This window comes from Hyaena hyaena, unplaced genomic scaffold, assembly GCF_003009895.1.
Source record: "Hyaena hyaena isolate Hyena2069 unplaced genomic scaffold, ASM300989v1 scaffold_279, whole genome shotgun sequence".
Taxonomy (NCBI): Eukaryota; Metazoa; Chordata; class Mammalia; order Carnivora; family Hyaenidae; genus Hyaena; species Hyaena hyaena.
The window spans coordinates 1,466,446-1,491,506 of NW_024080910.1; the positions used below are offsets into that span (position 1 = coordinate 1,466,446).

General features: G+C 39.9%; 1 protein-coding gene and 1 pseudogene across 4 annotated transcripts in view; one reads left to right on the forward strand and one right to left on the reverse strand.

Annotated features, from left to right (window-relative positions):
- Window positions 1-22,966, reverse strand: part of MCM9 (minichromosome maintenance 9 homologous recombination repair factor) — a 112,263-nt gene extending 89,297 nt beyond the window's left edge. For 2 of the 4 annotated variants that reach the window (XM_039246024.1, XM_039246025.1), the window contains exons 1-6: window positions 22,671-22,750; window positions 19,252-19,570; window positions 10,758-11,074; window positions 9,558-9,639; window positions 4,303-4,503; window positions 272-397 (exon numbers count right to left, since the gene is read on the reverse strand). In XM_039246024.1, coding sequence (XP_039101955.1) covers window positions 272-397; window positions 4,303-4,503; window positions 9,558-9,639; window positions 10,758-11,074; window positions 19,252-19,555 — 1,030 coding nt within the window. In that variant the 5' untranslated portion in view covers window positions 19,556-19,570; window positions 22,671-22,750. Of the gene's footprint in view, window positions 1-271; window positions 398-4,302; window positions 4,504-9,557; window positions 9,640-10,757; window positions 11,075-19,251; window positions 19,571-22,670 lie in introns of all 4 variants that reach the window. The other 2 variants (XM_039246022.1, XM_039246023.1) reach the window with 2 other exon arrangements.
- Window positions 22,967-24,161: 1,195 nt separating this feature from the next.
- Window positions 24,162-24,716, forward strand: LOC120241109 (annotated as a pseudogene).
- The last annotated feature ends 345 nt before the right edge of the window (window positions 24,717-25,061 follow it).

A 25,061-nucleotide genomic window follows, 5' to 3' on the forward strand; every position in this document is an offset into this window, starting at 1 on the left:
AATCAAAATGTAAAGATTTTATTTTGTGGCACCCTTATAGGTTAGAGCAAACATATATATTCATCAAAAAAAAAACTTAAGATTTCTTTTAGCCTTTGGAATTCTAGAAATTACCTTTTGATATACAGATGCTGGACTAAGTATTAGATGGACAACTGTCATCAGGTTTAAAAGATCATGGTTACAAAATAAAGCTCAACAAGCAATTTGTATTCAAAGAAAAAGTCTAGCTAATATGTATTAGTATTTCTCAGTTTAAGTAGGTACTAACCTCTGACCCGTGTTCCTGTAGCGTCAGTCCTTTGAATCCCACCAGCCAGCACCAGGGCCACAGCAAGCTTCACTAGATACATCCCAAAAACTTGAGGGCACAAGCTGGCCAATATTTCATTCCTTCCTAGAAAAGGAAGCAAGATCAGATATTACCAACAGTTGTCAAGAAATCCTATCTTAAACTTCCCTTCCAACTTCTTTTTTTTTTTTTTTAAATATTTTTATTTATTTCTAGGAGGGAGAGAGAGAGAGAGAGAGACAGCGTGAACAGGGGAGGGTCAGAGAGAGAGGGAGACACAGACTCTGAAATAGGCTCCAGGCTCTGAGCCGGCAGTCAGCACAGAGCCCGACGCGGGGCCCGAACCCACGAACCGCGAGATCATGACCTAAGCGAAAGTCGGACGCTTAACCGACTAAGCCACCCAGGCGCCCCTTCCCTTCCAACTTCTATGAACATCATGCTCTGCCATCTAAAATGATCATGAGGACCATTTCCAAATGCCTAAAAGGAGTGAATAACTTTGACTTGGTTGTAAAATGCCTTCTCTTACTAATGCCATGATATGAAAAGTCTGCTTTTCATTCCTTGCTTTTTATTTTCATCCTGCTTTAGTTTCCATAAATTTATCATACTGTGCAAGGGACAGAAAGGAATCTCCTTTATGCCCTCATTAAGCCAACAGTATCCCTTTAAAATACCACTACACTTCTGTGCAGTAATTTCAGTAAAATTACTCCAATGCCTAAATAAAATGAAGTCGGATCGTAGGAGCCAGTAATCTTTAAATACAGGAAGTACTTGGAGCTCATGGAGCTTCTCCAGACGTGTAAGAGAAGTAAAATCAATCCACTCTAGAAGTCAATTCAGCATTTGCTCTGAAAAGTTTGGTAAAGCCTGTTTTACCCAGAATAAGGGTATCAGAGTATTTAAAAGATCATTATAAACTACAATTCGAGCAGTCCAAGATGAAGTCCTAGATTCTCCTGATCATATGCTTTAAGTAAAAGAATATCACTTTTGAGTTTCTGTTTTCAGAAATATCAAAACAACAAATCTGAGAATCTGCCTATCCCACCTATAAAGTAGATACGTTATTTGATCACTGGCATAATCAACCAGTAGGGGCTCTTAGAACCTATGACATCCTAACAAGCCTGTCCTGAGCTGGTCTTATGCGGAATTCACTACTGTGATGGTACTCTGTATGTCTACAGGCTGGTAACTAATATACTTGTTTCAGGATTTCCATGTTTATACTCATGTTTCAGAGGTAGGTCTTCTGATGAGGCAAATAATCTTGTAAGAACTCCTTTAGGTGATTATTCTAGTTCCAGAAGCTTTTTTGCCAAAGCATGAAGGGCGAGGAAAGAGGCTTCCTCTACAAGTTATGGCCCTATACACAAAGGCTGCTTTTTGTAAAGAATCAAAATTGATCCAGTGGCAATTAAGATAGGGTGATATGACCTGGGGTGGCTGGAATGATGAAGAAAGAAAACCTTTTAGTAAAATGGGGATCAGAAAACAGAATTAGTAAATCCTGAAGGGAGCTGATTAACTGCTAGAGGGAATTCTTCCCTTTCCTGAGGTAGAAAACCCGGAAGAAAAAAGAAGAAAGGTTTGGGATCTAAGCAAACCTTTACCTTACAGCAGATAGGTAAATTCTGACCAGAATCTAGAGATTACACATACAAAGAAAGAAGTAGTCCAAACAGGTAGGTTTCAGAGCAGGCAAACTGACCTGGCAGACTTCTACGCCAAAAAGTAAAGCGCCCCTTCTGCTGAATAAATGTGGAGTCAGTGATTGATATGCTGACAGGAAACCTACCCCAGTGATGAAGAGCACAGGCTCTGGGGTCAAATGCCTTGATTCACATCCCAATGCTATTACTACCCATGTGACCTTGGCCAAGTGTCTTAACCTGTCTGCCTCTATTTCCTTATCTGTAAAATAGAGATGATAATGATATCTCATAGAATTGTTGAGGATCAAAGGAATGAATAAGTGTATATACAGCACACAGACCAAACAATAGCCTTACATACTTAACTGTTGAACTATTAAATCACCTGTATTACTTGTGCTTATTTCTGATCTCAAGATTTCCTCACAATGTAGTTAACATAAAAGGTATACTATAAAGATAGGTCTGAAGTACCAGAGAAAAATAAAGGGAAAGAACAATTCCCTTAAATTTGTTGTCTGGAGTTCCTTAAATCTTAAATCATGGCAATAGATGCTCCCATGGCTGTATCATGGAAGAGAATTGATTAGAGTGAATAATATCCCCAAACCTATCTCCCTCCCAAATTTCTGGTTCTAGACCATGTTAATAGTGTGTCTACAGCCAATTACCCCACTCTTGTGGCATGATTCTCCATTACCTCAATGAAGAGAACCTCTTAGATCTAAGATAACAGAGTCACCCCAGGCTGGGCCCCAAAGACCCCAATACCTACACCTGGGTTTCTATCCAGCATCTGAACACCAGGCTCCAAGGATCCCTGAGGTTACTATAGACTGGAATAAAGCCTTCAGCTCCTCTTAGACAATACCCACAGTATGAGGTCTTAATGAAGCAGATCCACCTCTGAGGGAACCTTTCGCTTTAGACCAGCAAAATGAAGCCACCCTTCTGGATGCAGTTCCCTGCCTTCATCCCCTCAACTAGCACACATACACTTTGAAATGGTAAAATTCAGTGTATGGTACTTAGGAAACTAAGCAAAACCCATTCAGACCAAAAAAAAAAAAAAAATGTTGCCTCATTTTCTGTCTTCCATTTCTCACAAGGTCATTATATTTACTTATTATTTATTTACTTCTTCCTTTTATCCAGTAAATAAGTTGTATATACATAACCTTCTAATTAAAATAGACTCTTAATCACCAGCACAAAGCACTTCTCATGGTCTGGTTATAGAGCAATGCATGATGTCCTTCCTTCACTGTTACAGGAAAAGGTGGGCTGTGGCACTAAGATTAATTAACAAATGACTGTAGTCCAAGGAAGAGTTACAGATTTTTTAAGGAACTGATCCTACAAAACAATTTAAAATTTAAAAATTCATTTAAAAATACTTCTTATAGGGCTTGCCTCCTAAAGCCACAATGTGGAGAATTTAAGTTCTTTCTGTACAGATCAAAGAATGATCAGGAACCACTACATTACATGCAATACGCAGGAGCAAAAAAAAAAAAAATCATCCCACAAAATAAAAGCAAACTGCCTAAAGTTAGGCAAATAAGAATTTTATTTTGTGAAATGGTATCTGTCCAGTATGTGATTTAAGAATAAAGTTAATCAATATGTATGAGATTTGAGGTGAAGTTTATTAGAAATAGTCTATCACTGGCTTCAGTTTATTTTTCTCAGAAGATACCTCCAAGGAAGAATGAAAACAGACATTTGAAGGTTTAATTGGTGTTTTATACTTTTGGAATTTTTAAATAAAAAGTACTCTATGAACCCAAAGGCTTGTGTGATGTTTTAGTCTACATAATTATATTTTAGTGTCACAGTCAAAAGTGTTTGCTGTGATGACAAAGCTTATTTTTTGCATCTTTCTATCTCTCATCATCTCTTTCCTCCTTAATGCATATTTAAAAATCTTTACCTAAAGTAGCATGAAGTTGTCTTAATTACCTAAGGCACATAAGAAAAGAAATAAGGCTTTATTAGAATGAGGATTCATCATAGACTGAGTTTTGCCTATTTAAGGAAGAACTGTGTATTTGGTGGAAAAGGGAGAAAATTGGCAGTATAAGAGATGTCTAAAAGAATAGAAATGGAAGATTTCTTGTAATTCAGCCCTGATTCTCCAGGAAGATCTCTAAATAGAAAAGACTATACCAGAAAAGAGCTTAAAGGGAAACTATGACTAGCAGTACTAACAAATGCTACCAAACTTTGAATTCGGCCATTGAGTTTATACAGCATGTAAGGCTGCCTCCTAACCACAGACTGTATATTTAACTACTGAATGAAATGCCATTAATAATTACCAGCTTTATACCCTTAATCACAAACCTGCAAAGGGATCACTCTTATAGGATTCCCAAAAATCTTCAAATTCCTTTTGGACTTCCTCATCCATGATAATCCCTGTAGACTGCTCATTATTTACTTGGACATAATTGGCTTTCAGGACTATCTCCACTTCACAGCGTACATCTTGCTGAAAGGGCTTCCACCGTTGCATTACGACTCCATAAATAGTGAGGTCATCACCTAGGAAAGAACACCAAGTAGCAGCAAAGTCCAGTAGTACCACACTGCTTGCTGAGCACAGACTTCATGACAAAGAACCAGAAATAAGAAATAAACCACTCTGGAGTGCCTGGGTGGCTCAGTCAGTTAAGCATCTGACTGACTTGATTTTGGTTTGGTCATGATCTCACAGTCCTGAGTTCAAGCCCCATGTTGAGACCCTGCTGAGCGCACAGCCTGCTTAGGATTTTCTCTCTTTCCCCACTCTCCCAATATAAATAAATATTTTTTAAAAAAAGAAAGAAATAAACCATGCTCCTACCAGGTTTAGAGTGATAAACACTCATCCAGAAAACAATCCGGAGCCAAAAGAACACAGATTTCATTTTTGCTTTTGTGTTTGTTTTTCCCTCACAGACTTGTATCTGCACATGCTAAAAGCTAAAGTCAGCATTTTTGTGAATCTGCTACATGATAATCACACCAAATTATTACCCTTCACTGGGAAAACTGTTTACTGGATGGTTTATTCATCATTATATTGGGCAAAATGTTCATCTCAGAATCCCTAACCAAATAGTTCTCATTTAAAGAACAGGTGGGAACTTCAGCTAGAAGGTGAAACTATCATCAATTTGGTGTCAGGAAAAGAGACAATCTTCTGATAACTGACACTAGCTTTAGTTTCCTAGATACTAATATTTACTTTCATATTTATTAATATTTTCCTTACTGACTTAAAAAGATGAATGAACTAAGAGATGAGTGAACTACGGTTCTACTTCAAAGCTCTTTTCCCTAAACTATGAAAACACAAGATACACCCTGCTTGTTCCTCCTTGGTGGGTTCCTCCCCACCTGAGGAAACTCTCCCAACCCTGGTGAGAAGAATAGTAAACTTTTACAGATATTCCTAAGAGGACTTGGGTAGTTTATGGGCACATTCTCCAAACACTGACTTCTGTGCTTATTATTACATACAATTCAATGCATCAATTAACAGATGTACATGAATGAACAGTTGGAATTCAGTATTCTGGTAGTGGAGAAAAGGGGGCCAGAAGAATAGAAGATAATCCTAGTCCTCAAAATCTTCAATATATGATGTTGGACATACCCCGTCTGGTGGTATTTTTAATTTGCTCAACAAACAGTGTCTCTGAACTAACCGGCAAGTCTTCATATCTAGCCTGTGTCAAATATACGGTATTTGCTTATGCTAAATGCCTCTTACTCTCTAAATTTCAATGTGTAATGTGTAAACTGCAGAGCTTTTGATTTTCTGAAGAAAAATGTTCTGTAAATGCTAAATGCGTGGAACTGGTGGCAGCAATTACAGAATAGAGAGCGTATTTCCAGCCAAAGGCAACTTCATAATAAACGATGAAACACACATGTTTTCATGAGTCTTCCTAAACCACTGCTTGGATGGTTTTCAAAGCCAATCAAGAATTATGATCATTTACTATACCTACTGCCCTCAATTTTTAGTTAAAAATGACTGGGGCAACTTTATATAAGTACTTGGAACAGTCCTTTACTGTGGTCATTTTAATGGATTATACTTAGGTTGTTTCTAAATTAGTCAAATGAAGAGCTTAACTTTTAGATACCACACCCATAAGTAATCTGATTTCAGTGAGCAGTGATTAATGTGGAAAATGTGGAATACTGAAGAATGGCCAAGAGCACTGATTTTGTCCGATTTGGATTCGGATCCCAACTCTACCACTCACTGGCTATGTCCTTTGGCAAATTACCTAACTTTGGTGAGCCTATGTTTTGACCTAGAAAATGGGAATGGTTATAATTTATACCACAGAAGAGTGAAAACTAAGTTAGATAACGTTTGTAAATTATTTCATGCAGTATCTAGAATACAGTAAGTGCTCAATGGGTAAAAATTAGCTATTATTATACTAAACCTTGTTATTACACTTCAGCTTTTCTGTAATTAAAGTTATAAACAATGTTATTGTCAGGAGGCTACCATTCTTCCCTTTTGATAATCCCATCTCTTTGTGCCGCTCTGTCTTCTGCAGCTGACTTACCACTGCAGCCACCCCCAGCTGGACCCACAACTGACCTCCTGCCACACAGGCAGGTCTCAGGATGCAACTTTATTACTTTGTGTAATAAAGGACACTGCTTTATTACTCTGCGCCTGTCAGTCTGGGGTTCCCAAGCAGATTAAATTCCTGAAGGGAAAGGATTATGCCATTTATCTTTTAATTCCCTCAGAGGTTTGTAGCTATGGATAAATGAAAAACGTGCTGTTGACAGACTGCTTCCATCCATTATTGCTAGTGACATGTGAAAGAAAAATAGCTTGGAAAGAATCCGGTCTAGATGAACTGCATGAAATCATCTTATTTTCTTTTAACAGTTTTTTTTTTAAGTATTTATGTATTTATTAATTTATTTGGGTGAGGAGCAGAAAGAGAGGGAGAGAGAAAATCCCAAGCAGGCTCCTCTGCACTGTAGGTGTGGAGCAGGACACGGGGCTCAAACTCACAAACCGTGAGATCATGACCAGAGCCGAAATCAAGAGTTAGATGCTCAACCGACTGAGCCACCCAGGCGCCCCGATAAAGAATTATTCTTGACTCTAGATATTGAACTTTGCTACTTCCATAGTGTTTGCCTTATAATTTTAATGAAACAGCAGCTCAGTAAATATTTTATAAATGAAGCATTTGGAGAAATCTAGGATTAAAAAAAGAGAGAAATGGTGGAATTTGGAGAAATGAAGCACTTTTGATCCGTCTGGTAGGGGAGAACAGGGATGCAGAATAAGAGGTCAGATATACTTGCTTCTGTCCAGGGGTTACACTCGTGTTATACGTTTTCTATTGAGATTAAGGGTTAGTTAAGATTAAGGTATGAGTGAGAGCAAGAAATACTTAAAGCAGGGAAAGTTCAGGTGAATTAAACAATTTTTGACACCAGGCTAAGGTTTACCAACCATTTCCATTTTTTGACCCACTTTCAATGTAACTTAAATGTTAAATAGCAAGTGGAAACTGCTAGACAAACCATAAAAGCAACAGTTTTTAAGATATTTGGAATAAGAAGAGGAAAGAGAAGAAATAATCTCATATCGTCCTCACAGGCAAAAGTCTGGTCAAGGCCTGGGAATGTGTGTAGGGAGCAGAGCTGTGGGCTTTCAGGGAGATAGGTTGCCATCTGCCTTTTCTAGGGCTAGAAAGAGGAGCCTCAGAGAAGCTGACTAGGATAACCTTTTCTGGGGACTGAAAGTTTGTAAATCCAAAAGACTTTTCATTTAAACCATATACTAGAGTTTTTAGTGCCTGTCAGTTCTGGTAAGAGACAGTGAGGGAACAGGATGAGGATACTGGTGTTAAAATATGGAAAATGTCAGCTACTTCGGTTAGAGAAAAAGGCTTTGATTAAAACTTTTAGATTATACTTTTGAAGGCAGTCTGCTTTTTTCTGAGATCTTTACCTTTAGCTGACAGTGCCATGTAAATTCTATAGCCTTAGCCTCTGCCAACAGCTGAAAAAAGCCTCCTTTATTCTCTCATTCTTTCTTTTTGTATTACACACGTAAAATAATATCACATTTGTTTAAAAAACATATCAAATTTTATTAAGAACATCTCATGATATTTAAATGTGGTTACTGCAAAAGAGAAAAGAATATTTACTCTCTTGAGCAACACTGCTGATTTACAAAGCCTCCTAACATCTTAATTTTTCTAATAAAATTCTTTCCCATTTTTTTTGTAGACACAGAAATTTTAAAATTGAATGTAGAACACTTCCATTCTACATGTGTAGGTCAATATTTATCCTTGTCTTCCCACAAATACTTTTTTTTATTAATTTTTTTAATGTTTATTTTTGAGAGAGAGAGAGAGAGAGTGTGTAGGGGAAGGGCAGAGAGAGAAGGAGAAAGAATCTGAAGCAGGCTCCAGGTTCCGAGCTCTCAGCACAGAGCTGACACGGAGCTCGAACCCATGAACTGTGGGATCATGACCTGAGCCGAAGTCAGGCGCTTAACCAACTGAGCCACCCAGGTACCCCGCCCTCCCACAAATACTTTTAAGTTTGATTCTTCCCAGGCTCCCCAAAGAGCAGAATAAGAGGGGCAAGATGAGTCGAGATGAGGTAAAAGAGAGCTGAGGAGTTGTCTGGTTACCCTCAAGATCAACATATAACCAAGAATGACATTGCAACAACCCCTGTGAAGCCCTCCGATTTCCAGAATATTCTGAGGCTCACTCTCTGATTTGCCTGGAACACTGCAGATCATCCAGACCAATGGCCAATCATGAGGCCTAAGTCACTAGCAGAGGCTGTACAGCCTGTGTTTGACTGTCACTGAGAAAAGAAACCATCGTCTGGCAAAATCTACCTTTCTGGAGCTTCAGCCTACTGAAACTCAACAGTAATCTTCTGTAACTATAATTCTATTTCTGTATGACAGCCTTCCAATTAATGAACAGTGAGCTGCCATGTCCTTCCTGAGGCTTCTTCATGCTAACCACCCACAGTTGTTCTTTGGGCCTGGTTTCAAGTTCCTTCTCAACTTGGGGAACTGGCCAATGGAAACACTGAGAACCCTCAGAGGACAAAATCAATGTGATTCCCACAGTGGTGTCACGAGCACAGAGGAAAGAGGAACAATCACCTCCTTTCTTCTAGATATAAGGAAGAGTACAACCGTACTGACAGAACCATGCTGTCTGATCCACTAAATGCACTACAATTTTTAAAGTTGCTACCGTTAAGCAAGGATGTGCTGAAGAGACTCCTGGATGAAAAGTCAGTGGGATTTTTGGATTCATGTTCTAGTTCTGCCACTTAACTCTCCATGTGACCTCGGGCAAGTCAGATTCTTCACTTATAACACACTGGCTGGACTGGACTGCTAAGCTACAGCTTCTTTCCTGCTGTGTATCACCTCCCACCTCCATGCCAGCTTCTGTTTTCAAGGCGAGCAATGAAGCCTCCACACTCACTTCCCACAGTTCATGTGAAAATAAAAAGTGGCTTTTTCCTAGTCAATATTTTAGGACCTCTTATAAAGGCTAGCAAAAGTTAATTCTCACCAGATTTGCAACTGTCTACTAAGTCATCTTCCAGGATAACCTTCATAGATCGTGGAATACTTCCAACAGATAGCCTTTGAACCTAGCAAGGAAAAGAAGACACATACTAAGTATGCTTAACTACATGCTAAGTATTCAGAAGCCTAGCAGTTCTTGAAATTACTGTCTCTATTTCTCTGGTATTATCATACAAATTAATTCTAATAAAGATTTATAAAATCTTCTTGAAAATTGTGCCTACTATCTGTTTACAAACTGGCTAAAACTAGAGTTTAAAAACATCAATATGGAAAATATCTCCAAATATAATCTACCTTGTGAATGCTCAAAATAAACATAGGCTCCACCTATTAAACATAAAACCAAAGTTATTTACCTAGAAAAGACCTGCAGTTCTTTCCTGACCTCTAGTCCTAAGACCTGGGCAAATCACTCTGTTCTTCTGATCATTCCTTAGTGACAGAACCCTGGTTTTATTTCACATGGACATGTACCCAGTAAAAAGATTATTTCTCAGGCTCCCCTGCACATGAATATGGTCATATGGCTAAGCTCTGGCCAATGAAATGAGTAGACATGCCCTAGAAGACTTCAAAGAGTTCTACACGGATGGAGACTTGGGTTAGATGGCTGGTGCTGCTGCCTGTACTCCCTTCTCCTGCTCTCTGACTGTCATAAAGTGGTCAAAGAGCTGTAACTACCATCCTAGATTATAGAGGATGCTAGGATAGAGGCCACGTGTTAAGAATGGTGTATAAAGACAGGAGTTTGAGTCCTTGACACTGAATACACCTTTGTGTTTCAGCGGCAAGGAAAACCTGGCACGCTCTCCTGTGTTAAAGACAGTCTAGGTATACCTCATTTGACACGGCAAATAAAATTGGGCCTAAACTTCAAATCCTGACTACTCCAATGTTTAACAACCACTGAAGCCCATTTAGTTTTTCCTCCTATTCCTTAAACCTAGCTAGTTCGAACTTCTTAAATATTCCCTTAATTTTAACATATTTATTAAGTCATTCCAGAGCCCCTGCACCAATGCTCTCTATACAGAGATGATTACTGCATGGTGTCTAAAGACTATATTCTGATATACTTGCATCCATACTGTGTCATGACACGAATCCCTGTGTAATTTCTCCACTGCTAAAAAAAACCTTCTTTACAGTTGTGATTTTTCTCATTTTTTTGATCATTTACCTGTTCCTGAATTTTGATTTCCTGATAATCTCTACACCTGGTTGGAGATGAAGATAAGCCTGAGAGGCAAGTAAATTTTGAAGAATCACAACTCTCCAAGCTGGGACATGAGGACGGCCGGCAAAAGGTATAGTACAGCTCGAAGTCAGCCTTGACCACAAATACGTGCTTGCATTTGTTACACATGTAATCCCGCTCAAACTCCAGGATCTTCACCACACTTGTTCGAATCACTGTCCCAGTGACAGATAAAAAGTGTCCCACATCCTTGGTTTTAGGGATGTGCTCCCTCACCAGCTCAGGACAAACGGGCAATCCTGATGAGCAAAAACAACAAAAAAACCACATCAACTTATGTCTTGGGATTTGACTCTATGGAATACATTCTTCTCATATTTCCTGGGGTAGAAGGTATAATTTCAGAAAAAAAAATTGAGTTTTACCTTAGAAAAAAATTCAGACCAATTCAATTAAGAAAACAAAACAAAAAAAAGATTATTTTAATTAACAATGACCAGTGGACTCTTTTTAAAAGTACATATCCAGATGACATAATAACCAGGATTTTAAAAAAAGGATTGATTCTCATAAGAGGGCTAGCTCAGTAGAATCTAAATATGTTATGTTATATAATTGTAATCTCATTCAACAAAGAATATACTACCACCTGTGACACATAAAATCAATTGATGACCGAGTAAACCACAAAGCTGAGTGATAAAGGGAGGGCAGCATAATGTCCAGAACCCTACAGTGCTAGAAGGGTAGTGCCTTTTTAGTTAGGTTCAGAATTTATTAATACACAAATCTGTTTCCAAGCCTTGAATTACCTTGAGGTTTACCTAAAGCATTGTGTTATCCTTTAAAAAACTTGTGTTTTTCACCATTTACCATCAGGCAGCTTAAAAGGTACAAAATGCCAAAGAAAATTCTTAGGCAGAAACACCCATTCTCATGTTTGGCTGCTATGCACCACTGGAGTAGAGATGCTGGCTGTGATGGTCAAAGGCTGCCTTCTAACAGGTTTATCAAGGTAGCATTTGTTATACTGGTTCATGCCCCATGGGCCACTGTCTTGTCCTCAGAATTCAGCAGCTCTGAAATCTGGAAAATGTGCACACTGAAGATGGAGCTATCAGATTTGCCAAGTCATGAGAAATAACCATAGTAGTTATGATTATACTTTAGTTTCTATGGTCAGCACATTTTCTCCCTGTTGATAGATCTATTCTAAAAGCCAATTAATTATAATAATGTGGTAGTTTGGGAAGTATGAAATTAAAAAAAAAAAAAAAAAGCAAATGGGTTACATGAACTGTATGCTTAAGGCACCAGGCTACATTAATCCGCTGTTACAGGTCACAACTCTACAGGCAGACTTGAATTTTCTGTCGCTGGCTGAGACTCTCTGTATCCTGTATATCATATACACAAGGCAGGTACTGCCAACATTTGCCACTACAACTCCTTTTTCTGTACAAGGCTGACCCCAGGGCTGTCAAGTGTGATACTGCATGGGCAGGAATAGACGGAGAAGCTGGAGATGGATTAACAGGTATTTTATCCATTAAAAAATATCCATGCTATTTCTCATTATTGATTTCAGGCATCTGTTAATTCAGCTATGTTTAGCTAAATGTTGAGCTACCAAGAATATACTGATATTTCTAGCTACAACCAAGTAAAAGCCATACCAACAACCAAAGCTGCTCATTTAAAACAGGTCTTGTTCTCATGTCCACATTGCTTATGTTTTAGGAGCTCCATGTCCTTTTTTAGTTTATATCCTAGAGTTAAGAAAGAAATGACTAAGTGGAGATTTCTCTTACTTATTTGGCCTTAACGGGAATGAATGTATATTATGGCAAACCTTAACACTGCTTTATAGACTCTCAGTTACTTTTCTTTTGCTCCCTATATGAATACTTTTATCAAAACTGAGATATAATTCACATACCATAAATTTACTCTTTTAAGTGTATAATTTAGTGGTTATTAACATATTCACAAAGTTGTATGACCATCACCGCTATCTAATTCCAGAATGTTTTTTATCACTTCAAAAAGAAAGCCTGTACCCATTAGTGGTCACTCCCCACTCCCTTACCCTTGCCTCTGCTAACCACTAAGCTGCTGTCTCTGTGATAAATCTATTCTGGATATTCCATATAAATGGAATCATAATTCAGTGGCCTTTTGGTCTGGCTTCTTTCATGTAAGCATAATGTTTCCAAGACTCATTTATGTTGTAACATGTATCCATACTTCATTACCTTTTATGGCTAAATATTCCACTGGATGGATATATCACATTTTGTTTATCCATTCATCAAATGATGAACACTTGGGTTGTTTACACTTTTGGGCTATTATAATGCTGCTACAAACATTACTGTGCAAGTTTCCGTTTGATTATCTGTTTTTAATTTTCTTGGGCATATACTTAGGAGTGGAATTGCTGGGTCATATGGTTAAATAAATTTTTTGAAATAATGTTATTTTTATGTTTGCAAAAAGTCACTAAGTGTTCTCTAATGCGAGTATACAGAGGATAGGAAAATAGGTTATTCAAGTGGGAAATAAGATTATTAATCCAATTTCCTTCATGAAGTATAAACAAAATCTACCAACAATTATGAACAAGGTAAAAGAATGGGAAAAATGGATTAAGAAAAGTTAACAACTATTCAGATTTTTTTACTATCAATTTTCTCTTCCTTGGCCCCTAAAAAAACATCATTTGCATCCCATTTCTACTCTTCTCATTCTAGTTCTGCTTCAGATGCAAACTGATTGCTCAGTTTTAATTATATTATCAATATATTAAAACTGAAGGAAAAGTAAGATCACAACAACTAGTTGTGGGAAGTGTTGTATCACTCTGATGCCTTGCATAGCTGCAGAACCCAAAGGAAAATTATAGACTGTGCAGTGTAATTTAGCAGGCTCTTTGATAGTTAATATGCTGAAGTCCTATGTAACTGATGAAGTCTTATATAGTTATTTAGATAGATAATTTGCTATTTCTGGCTTACAAACAAAGTTTGGTTTGAAAACAAAAGTAATGTAATTTTATTATAGTCTTCTCCTAGAAAGCGATCTTTAATTTGATAGTATCTTACTGTAAATAGCACCTTAGAATGGAAGAATAAAACAGCATACCCTCCATTGATTCTACAGTAATCCAGGAAAGACATAATGAAGGCCTAAGTCCAAATGTCCTCTTATAATCTTTCCATGGCTGCCCATAGATCTAAGAATAAGGATCCAAGTCTGGACTGGACTACAGGGCCTTCCTCTCATACCAAGCCCTCTAAACACTCAACATTCACATACAGTGTCCCCTTTGCCTCAACACTCTCCTCCCAACTCTGCTCCTCAAAAATGTCCACACTAAGAAGCAATATAGAAATTGAGAAAACAGATTCTGGAGCCAGATTACCTGGGTTTAAGTCACAGCTCTATTACCTACTGGCTGTGTGATCTTGGCCCAAATTATAACCTTTAAGATTTCCCTTCTGTAAAATGGCAATAATAACAAAACCTACCTCACAGGGTCATAAGATTAACATAATTCATCTATGTAAAGTTTCTCAGAACAGGACCTTACATATAGCTAACACTATTTATTTATTTTTGAGAGACAGAGAGACAGAGTACAAGCAGCGGAGGGGGCAGAGAGAGAGAGGGAGACACAGAATCTGAATCAGGATCCAGGCTCTGAGCTGTCAGCATAGATCCTGCTGTGGGGCTCGAACCCACCAACTGTGAAATCATGACCTGAGCTGAAGTCAGATGCTTTATTGACTAAGTCACCCAAGTGCCCCTAGCAAGCACTATTTAAATGTTAGTTCTTATAGGTAATAGTTCTATTTTTTCTCCTTAAAAGATCAGCTTAACTATCTTTTTCTAAATATAATCTTTCCTTAACCCACCTCAGGTTGAATTTTCTCTTTTATGTGCTTTAACACACTGTTCCTCTCTTTCATACTACTAACTGAAATTTAAATAAAATATTATGCTTCCACACTAGAATATAAATTTCACAGGAAAAGGTTGATTTTATTCACCATGGTTTCTAAACAGTACACGTTCAAAACATACTTTAAAGAAAGATGACTGGCAAGGCTAGGAAGTAGGGGAGTAGATTTGAGATATATTAAGGATACTATGTTAGCTTTGAGATCAGGTAGAGATAAGGAAGACGGTAACATTTAAAGTGACTCCCAGTTCTCTGGTTCCCTTAACATTCAGGGAACTCTGCAAGGTACGTAGTAATCAAACAGTAAATATGTGTACTCAAAGAATAAATAAGGAAATACCATTTTCAGTTAGAGTGGGACACAGTGGAGAAAAATCATAAGTATACTTTTTGATACACTGAGTTTGGAAGAAAATATCTAGAGTGAGACATCCGATAAGCATGGTGGTATCTGGATACAGAACTTAAGAGAGACAGATTTTGGCTAAAATTAAGAAAAAATATAGAGCTGGTATTTGTTTCTATATAGGCACAGATGAAGCTTAGGTTCAGAAACAGGGGCCACCCTAGGAGAGCGCAGGGATCCAGGAGAATATGGCCACATATGAACCTAGCACCTACGGTTCAAGTAAAGGAAGAGGCTCCTAAGAGGAAGGAGAAGCCACAGCCAGAGAGAAAGGACAGGGCAAGAGGGTGCTGCCAAGTGGGGCCAAGGCTCGAATTTCATAAGGTAGAAGGAGTCAACTGTATCAAATCCAGCAGGGAAATTAAAGAAGAGAAATACTGAGAAGTGACCCTCAGTTTGTCCACGCGGCTGTCACCAGCAAGGCTGGTGAGCGTGGCTTCAGTGTGAAGTAAAAGGATGAGCAGGAGGTTCTACTGAAGAACTTATGTATATACGCATATGTGTATTATGCACCTGCTGGAGGGGGTCCATACCTTTCTCAACATTTAACTCTGAGGAACTTATTTAAATCCTCCATCCCATAATTCTACTGACTTGCACATGATTCCCTCTAAGAACAGAAAGAACTTACATCGTGGTAACAGTTGTTAACTGCCTCTGCCCTCCTCTAACTTAATAGCAATGCCCTAACCTCTAGTATGCCCTAGTCATGCCTCTGGTCTTAGATCACATTCTACAAGATCTCCTCCAAATGCTGTAACAACATGGCAGTGACATTCATAATCACTTACTGACTGTACCATTCATTTTGGGCCTTAATCTCATATTGCTTTGTGTTGTTCCTTAACCATGTTATATGTGGAGGGGAGACTCACTTCTTGAGACCCTTTCCATGCCCCTCTGTGCCCAGCCCAGTCCTTTAATAAAGAGAAGGGGAAATGGGCTTTCCCTCTCTCTCTCTCTCTCACCTCACCTTTACCATATGTGGCCTCAAATCTCCCAGTCCAAAACAAAAATGCTTGAATTTTTTGGTGCATACAGGGGCTTCTTACCTCTGTACCTTTCCTTAGGCACTTTACTTGGTCTGGCAAACTCTCCCCAATTCACTCAGCCATCTTTGGGTGCACTTTGAAGAATGCATCAAGGTTTTCCCTTCCACAGAAAGAGGTCCCTATGTCTAGGCTAACACACGCTCACACAAATGGAATATGTTAGCAAAATGGTCAAATGAATGCACCATTGTATAAACAACGCCTTTTATGCGTAGAGAAATCGTCTGAGAGTGAAAAGGAAGAATCCAGAGATACTCTCCATTCCTTGCAAATGATACCCCAGGCCTCTGCATGCTGGGTCATGATAAGTCTACATAAACAAGTTTTATTTCAGTCAGCATACAGAGATGCACTGGAGAGAGATCACAACTTGGGAAGAAAGCACCTGGGAGGCAGGGAAGCTGGGCTCAGTTCCAAGCGTCCCACATATGCTAACCAACTTTTCTGAACTCCTTTACAAGTGCAGCCAGGATGGGTGAATTTCCTGCAGCTCACCCCCAGCAAGAGTCCCATGTCTTATACAATTACAACTTCTCTGAAGAAAAAGCTATGTAAAGATTACAACTAAATTTTCTAAGAAAATTAGCTTTCAATTATCTTCCATACTTTTACAATACAGGACAATATGTAATCTTTAATGTTCTTACATTGGAAACAAAAGAGAAGTTTACATTTGCTGAATCATGTACACGGTGGCGTTAGGAGAAATTTGCTTTTTCTTGGAAATTTTGAGCACATTTGTCTAAAATATGGCAGATTAAGTGGTTATTTTGTAAAGTAACTATTATTTTAAGAAAAAGATAATAAAGGTGAGTATATTTTATCTTCAGATTCTTTTTATTTCAGACTATTATGATTTTTAAATAAACTTATAAAGATAAAGGCAATATGATGTTAAGCCAAACTGACCATACACAATCAAAATTTTAGTGCTAAAAAGGTGCTAAGAGACAGTGCTCAGACAGAAATGACATTTTAATCTTCTTGTCTTACTATAGATGTTACCAAGTAACTAGACATGTTAGATATAACATGTATCTATACGTGTTACTAAGTAACACAAAAACCTTTACCATTCTCTGACACATTCAATGAGAAGGAACAAAAAGAAATTTTGGAAATAGACTGCAAATAGGTCCATTATCTGTGCTAGAGATACGTCCGTATCAATTACTTCAGGTCCCTGGTTTTCAGCAAGCAGGGAACAGTAGCATCAGCCTCACCTGAGATCAGTTAGAAATGTAAATAAATTCTTGGGCCCCAGGCCAGACCTTCTCAATTGGAAACTCTGTGGGTGGGGCCTAGCAATCAGTGCTTTAACAAACCCTACCGTTGATTCTGATTGCCATTAATGTCTGAGAACCACTACTTTAAATAACATATGAATGCTATCTTTTCTTCTCATTTACTTTGGTGCTATCTTTGTATTACAAGACCTTTCATCAAAACCACTGGAAATAGCAAGTAAACTGTAAGCTAATAAAAATCCCAGAAGATAAAGAGCAATGTACATCCTGCAAAAACAAACTGGAAAATGTCTTATGTGGCTAAGGAGACTGAACCACAGAGGCGACCTATGTTTTCGTAATTAAATGCCTTGCCTGGAGTCCAAGATGAAGCTACAATATACGTACAACCAGACTATTTCCATCCCTGGTTCATTCTGCTTGGGACACCTCCATCCCTGCCTTACCTTTCTTGAAATCTCCAGTGAATCTCTGAGAATTCACTCCCTCTTCTATGAGCTAAGATATCTTGCACATACCTTGAATGAAGCATCCATCACATAACATAAAAGCTGCCATTAAGCTCCTTTACAATTATGTTTAATATACTTAGGCATGTATCTTTGAGCATACATAAACCACTTGGTAAATACTTGACTATACAGTTATCTCCTCTACAGCCTTGAACTCCTTTAGAGGAGGGGCTATACCATAGTATTATGGTTTCCCAAGAGACTAGCAAATGCCTACTTATGATACATTTGTAGAAGGACTGCTACCATGGTAGTAGCAAAATTTGCAATTGACTTTTTCAGAGAACTAGAAAAAAAATAGGCCAATTTATCAGAAACCAATAGGGTCATCTAGGCAGACAAAATTTTGGTAAACTAAGCATGGAAAAATATCTAAATGTAAGGATATTAAAACGATTCCTAAATACCATTCATTAATATTAAAGCCTCTTTTAACGATCTTTTTGCAAATTATAAGGAAACATTTGTTCTAGATCCTACCAAGAGATTATTTAGTGTGCTGATGCATAAAGATTTATCATATTCATAATTTTATTGTAGATAAAATACTATATTTTCAATTAAATCAAATGCAAGGTCTTTTGGGGGATCTTAATTTTTTCTCCAAAGATTTCTACTATACTGACTCATCTTTTTGGAATCACAGCAAGCATTTTTGTTGCTTATAAATCCCCACCTTTCTGAAATGTACTATAAAGGATTTATTTTTAAACAATATGGTACATGTGTTCTCCAACTTAATCACAGACTACAATTCAAAGGTACAGCTTTGCCACCAGGGGCTGACTGCTCCACTGCATCATCTTAAAAATTAAGATACTTAATCTGTCATTCATTCAACAAAAACTGAGTGCCTAATAGGTGGCCAGTATAATGCTAAATTTGATATATAAAAATAATAAATTTCCTAAAATAGTTTTGAAGATCACTAGATAGAATCTACCACTTTTCTAATTCTTTGTATTATCAATTATTTTGTTAGTAGTCACATAATCTCATAAGGCTGCTTTGAATTATAATTTTATACACACATATCCACGTGTATATATGTGCACATTAACAAACTACTTTCTCCACACATTCTCCTTCCTCTTGATTGGCATGACGTATCACAGCCTTCCAACGTCCAGTAAAAAATCATTATTCTGCTCTAAAAATGACCATCAACTACACAATAGATGTATTTTTAAGTACAAATATCAATTGATTCTTAGTGCTCTGAATTCAGTGTGTGGTGGGATTTCTCCAAATGCTCCTAGAGAATAACATGGCAGTAAAATCTTTAAGTGATTTACCTGATATCCTGGCATGAAGATTCTGCTTCATAGAGGCACCCTCAATCTGAGACAGGGACTGGAGAATTGTCAAGGCTGATCTTCGCAGAGCACTATCAAAAATTGTTAGCACTTCATTTGGGAATGTGTTGAAATATTCCCCAATTTCCATGTTGGTCTCAAAAAGGGTCATGGCATTAACCACAACTGGGTAATGAGCATCTTCATCTCTTTCCTTCAAGATTAGAAGAATATCACTCTTATGGTATTCCGAAACATAGGATTCAAACACTTGACCAACCAATGTAACTTGATCACTGTTCATCTTGAATCTAGGTGACTAAAGAAAAAGAAAGGACTGTATTATACCATTGATATTGCAGACTTAAACACAATTTAACAAAAACAACTGGTTGTAAATCATCCTGACTTTTGGTCACACTATAAACTCAAAATATTATTCAAATTAAAAACTTAATTAGATCGAATTACCTGTTACAGTCACTTAGTCACTTAGTATTTTTTAAGAAAGCGAAGTTAAACCTAAGTCAAAGAATGATGCTGGTACTGTTTACTGAAATCCAAAACGGTTCAGTGCCTTTCCTGTATCTTTTCCCCAAACTACCTCTTCATTAACTCTATGATAAAAGACCCTTCCCTTTTCTTTAACCACAATTCATACATACATTTGCTATCAAGTATATCTTAAACAGCAGTCTTCTGGCTAAAGTTACTTCTGGTAGAGTTCTTTGCATGTGTCCTGGTTCTTATAAAGAATATATCTTTCTCTCTCTCTCTCTCTCTCTCTCTCTCTCTCTCTGTGTCTCATCACACACACACATTCATGTGTATTCTGCTGCAAAAATGGAACATACATGGAGAGCTAGGCTTTTTTAATGTTTATTTTTGAGAGAGAGAGAGCAAGCGAGCAAGTAGGGGAAGGACAGAGAGAGGAGATACAGAATCCGAAGCAGGTTCCAGGCTCTGAGCTGTCAGCACAGAGCCCGATGTGGGGCTGGAACTCATAGACTGAGATCATGACCTGAGCTGACTTCGGACACTTAACTGACTGAGCCACCCAAGTGCTTCCATGGATAGGCAGTTCTGACTTGAATAGTTGACAGATTCACTTCAGAAATTTACATTTTGAGGTTAACTTGTTTCCTATTTTCTCTTTCTAACCTAGGAAACATAGCCTCAGCAAAAACAGCTAGAATATACTATATTCTAGTATAAAGAAACTGAATAATTAAACTGAGGAAAGGAAAGGAAAATTGGTCTTTAAATTTTTTTTAATGTTTTATTTATTTGAGAGAGAGAGAGACAGTGTGAACAGGGGAGGGTCAGAGAGAGAGGGAAATACAGGATCCGAAACAAGCTCCAGGCTCTGAGCTGGCTGTCAGCACAGAGCCCAACGTGGGGCTGGAACCCACAACCATGAGGTCATAACCTGAGCTGAAGCCGTCCATCTAACCAACTGAGCCACCCAGGTGCCCCAGAAAATTGGTCTTTAAATGATTTAACACTGAAAATAAATGCACCATATTACATTACTTCACCTATCTCATCCCCCTGGCAATGTATTTTTTCAAAATTTGTATCTACTGATTAAACAGGCCTACCTCATTCTGAGTTCATGTATACAGACAGATATCTATCATGTTCATAGTACCATGCTGGGAAATAAAACGCACAATTAAAAGATCCTCAATGCTCTCAGAGAACCAAGAGACAGATCAAATGAAACAGTGCTCTAATAGTGGTAAAAATGCAATATGAATAGGATGGAGCACAAAGAAGAGAAGGATTAAATTTACATGGGGTGACAATCCCAGATGAAGCAATGGGCAGTTCCAAATAAACTGCTGAAATGGATCATCTACAAAAATCTTGTCTGGTTTGGAAACAGAATAGTGAAGGACAAATGTACTTTGACTTATTTCATTCAACCAACACTTATTATATTCAGTTCAACAAACAGATGATAAAAGACAACTTAAGAAGTTCACATTTTAGCATCCTAACTATGTGTGTTACAATGCTATTTATCAGCATTATTTCCTTTTTCTAGGAACCTACTATTCTAGAAGGTGTGAAAGGAGTTGGGGGGCGGGGAAAAATGTCACAGGCCAAGAACTCTAACTACAAATGCCAGTCTGAGACTCACAGATGTATGTGTATATCTAGGAGAATGAGTGAGAGCAAATTACGGCCAATACATCGACAAATAATTTGTTTTTATTAGTTAATATAAATTCAGCCAAATATAGGGGCGCCTGGGTGGCTCAGTCGGTTAAGCATCCGACTTGGGCTCAGATCATGATCTCACGGTTTGTGGGTTCCAGCCCCGGGTCGGGCTCTGTGCTGACAGCTAGCTCAGAGCCTGGAGCCTATCTTCGGATTCTGTCTCCCTCTCTCTGACCCTCCCCCTGCTCATGCTGTCTCTCTCTCTCTCTCTCAAAAATAAATAAAACATCAAAACAATTTTTTTAAGTAAAAAAAATTTCAGCCAAATATAAAACAGAAAAAAAAAACCCACCTGAAAAGTAACTAATCTTACAGTATGTCCAGGACGTGGTCTTTGCTTAAAACAAAGAAACTGGACTCCCAAGGGTTGCTACAAGAGAATCTTTAAGATTCTATAAATACATACTAAATTTGGAGTCACAAGCTTAGCAGTTTAAAAGGCAGCTCCACATAGGGCAGAGAGGGCGTAGCTGCAGAATGCACGGCTCAAATTAAAGTCAGATTAAATTTCGCCTGGTCTTTTTTTTGAAATAGCATGTATTCTGAAAACAGCATTCCCTGTTCAAAATCTTCGCAAAACTGTTCAACTGTAAGCAGCCTGCTGATCCTATGAACATGCCCAGTCTTTCCGTTCTACAATTTTCAAGCTCCCTTTCCTTTTTACCTTTTCGAGTACTAGGGGTCAAAATACAAGCACGTGCTACTTCATCCTCCGGACCTAGTGAAGAAGCGCAGGCAAGAGCCAGCCGGGCGAACCGGCGGCGACTTGCAGCCGGACCACCGGGAAACCCCGCCCGCCGAGCGGCCGCCGCACCCACCCGGAGCCACGCCCCCTGGCCGGCCCCCGCAGCGCCGAGTCCTAAGACCCGCCCCTCTCGCCCGCGGCCCGCGCACTGCGGGCGCCTGCTCCCCGCCCGCCTGCCCCGCTCCCCACGGGCGCTGGGAGAACACCGAGCCGGGTCGTACTCTGGGGGCTGCTTTCCATACCTCCGCCTCTGGACGCAGCCCCTGCCCTACAGCACCTCGGCAGGTCTCCGCCACTTCCCTGGCTCGGCAACCGGGCACCTCGGTCGCCCAACCAATCCCGGAGTTGAATAGTTTGCGAACTAACCAGATGTGGGAGAGACTTGGGACGAACTGCGGGAGAGAAACAATAATAGTAACGATGAAACGAGGCGGCGGCTGTCACTTACTAGCGGATGGGCAGTGTCAGAAGTCACCGGGGACACGCTGCTCCCAAGGCTGACGGTCCCGGAGAGCTCGGGCCTGGCGGCGGGGGGCGCGGAGAGGCAGCTGGGGGCGGGGCGGGGCGCGTGCGCCGGCCGCGCGAGGCGCTGCCGGCCGCGGGGGCGCGCAGGCTCCGACGGGTCCTCCTGGCGCCTTGGGTGAAGTAGGCGCCGCGCCGGCTGCTCGGCGGGCCCGCGCACTAGGCGGACGCCGAGCCGCGCGCCGCCTTGACTTTGCCGTTCAGGAGGCTCTTCCGGGTGGAGAAGCGGGAGGGCGCGCACCCCGCCTGGTGCCGCGGGACGCGAGACAGTGGGGCTGGGCGGGCTGGGAGGGGCCGGGGCGGCCGGGGCGGCCGGGGCGGGGCCCGATGAGTTCCAGGGCGGAGCTGGGCCGAGCCTCCCGCCCCAGGTGGGGTGGGAAGAGGAGGGCTGTGCTGGGACTCACAGGGCCTGTATGGCTCACGCTTTTGTTCTGAGAACTGGCAAATGCGAGATCACAAAGATTTTCTGTTGTGTTGTCTTCAAGAAGGTTTGGGATTAAGGTTTTACAACTTAGGTCTTATGACCCCTTTTGAGTCAAGTTTTGTGTATGATACGAAGTACAGATGCTAGGTAATATTTTGCGTATAGATGGCTAGCACCATTTGTTGAAAGGGGTATCCTTTTTCTACTGAAAAGCCTTTGCACTTATGTCAAAAGTCAGTTGATTTTGTATATGCGGGTCTAAGACTTTCTGTTGCCAGATCCATGTCTACTTTACAGAAACGCTACGTTATCTAGATCACTGTAGCTTTGTAATGAGTCTTGAAATCAGATCGTGTTTGGCCTCAAAGTTTTTTGGGCTCTTACATTTTTTTTTTCTTTTTTGGGGGAGGGGAGGCTATTGTGTTTCTATATACATTTTTAAAAGTTTGTCGTTTTTCTGTTAAGAAATTGGGATTGTTGCGCTGCCTGACTGGCCGAGTTGATGGAATACGGGAGTCTTGACATTGGGGTTGTGAATTCGAGCCCCATGTTGGGTGTAGAGATTAAAAAATAAAATATTTTTTAAAAATTTTTAATGTTTTATTTATTTCTGAGAGAGAGAGAGGCAGTGTGAGCAGGGGAGGGCCAGAGGGAGAGGGAGACACAGAATCCGAAACAGGCTCCAGGCTCTGAGCTGTCAGCACAGAGCCTGACGGGAGGCTCAAACCGACGAACCGTGAGATCATGACCTGAGCTGAAGTCGGATGCTTAACCAACTGAGCCACCCAGGTGCCCCTAAAAAATAAAATCTTTAAAAAAATAAACAATCCTGGGATCGTTATTGGGGTTGCACAGAATCTGTGGGTCAATATGGGAAGAATTTACATGTTGATGATATTGAGTCATATGACCCTTGAACAAAGTAAACCTCATCATTTATTTGTCATATAATTTCTCTCAACAATAATTGATAGAGCAGTTGTAGCCTTTGGGATGGGCATGCCACTGGCTGAGCTGTGCCTTCTGGGTGACAGAGCAGGTTCAGTTTTCATTTGGGCGCCTGGGCAGCTGTCACTGAGTCTGTAGCATCGGTGATAGCAGGAGCAAGAAGATGCCAGTAACCAGTGGGGAGTGGACACTTGGCAAGGCCTACAGCATCAGAAGTGCCACCTCAGCCATGGCCCCAGTCAGGATGGCCCCAGTCAGATGCCATCCTTTCCATGATGGTTTTTGAAGGGGAACCTGGGAACAAGGTGAACCTGACCCAGTTGTTCAAGGGCAAGAAGAGAGTGCTGTTTGGAGTCCCTGGGGTCTTTACACCCCCCTTCCCTCCCACCCCCATGTTCCAAGATCCACCTGCCAGGGTTTATGGAGCAGGCTGCAGCTCTGAAGGCCAAGGGAGTCCAGGTGGTAGCATGTCGGAGTGTTAATAATGTCTTTATAGCTGAAGAGTGGGGACAAGCTCTCAATTGGGGAGGCAAGGTTAGACTCTTGGCTGACACCCCCGCCCCCAGGGCATTTAGGAAGGAGACAGATTTGTTACATTGATACATGCCTCATCTGAAGGCTGACCCCATCATCATCTCACAGTTCTGAGACCCTGGGCCCAGACATATTCCTTGTACCCCTTTGGCACCCAGTCTGGACAGAGGACCCCAGTCCACCCTCAATGGGAGCCATCAGTGGGAAACTTTGCTCAAATTTCTGCAATAAATATTTGTGGTTTGCAAAACAAAAGAAAACACAAAAACAGTAATCTTTTGTTACAGCTGTCTCTAACTCAGATTTATCCTTAAACTCTTGAGGAGCAGGAAATCAATCGTTTTTGGTGCTATGTAAATGCTATTTTCAATTTCAAGTTTTGATTGTTCCTTTCTAGTATATAGAACTATT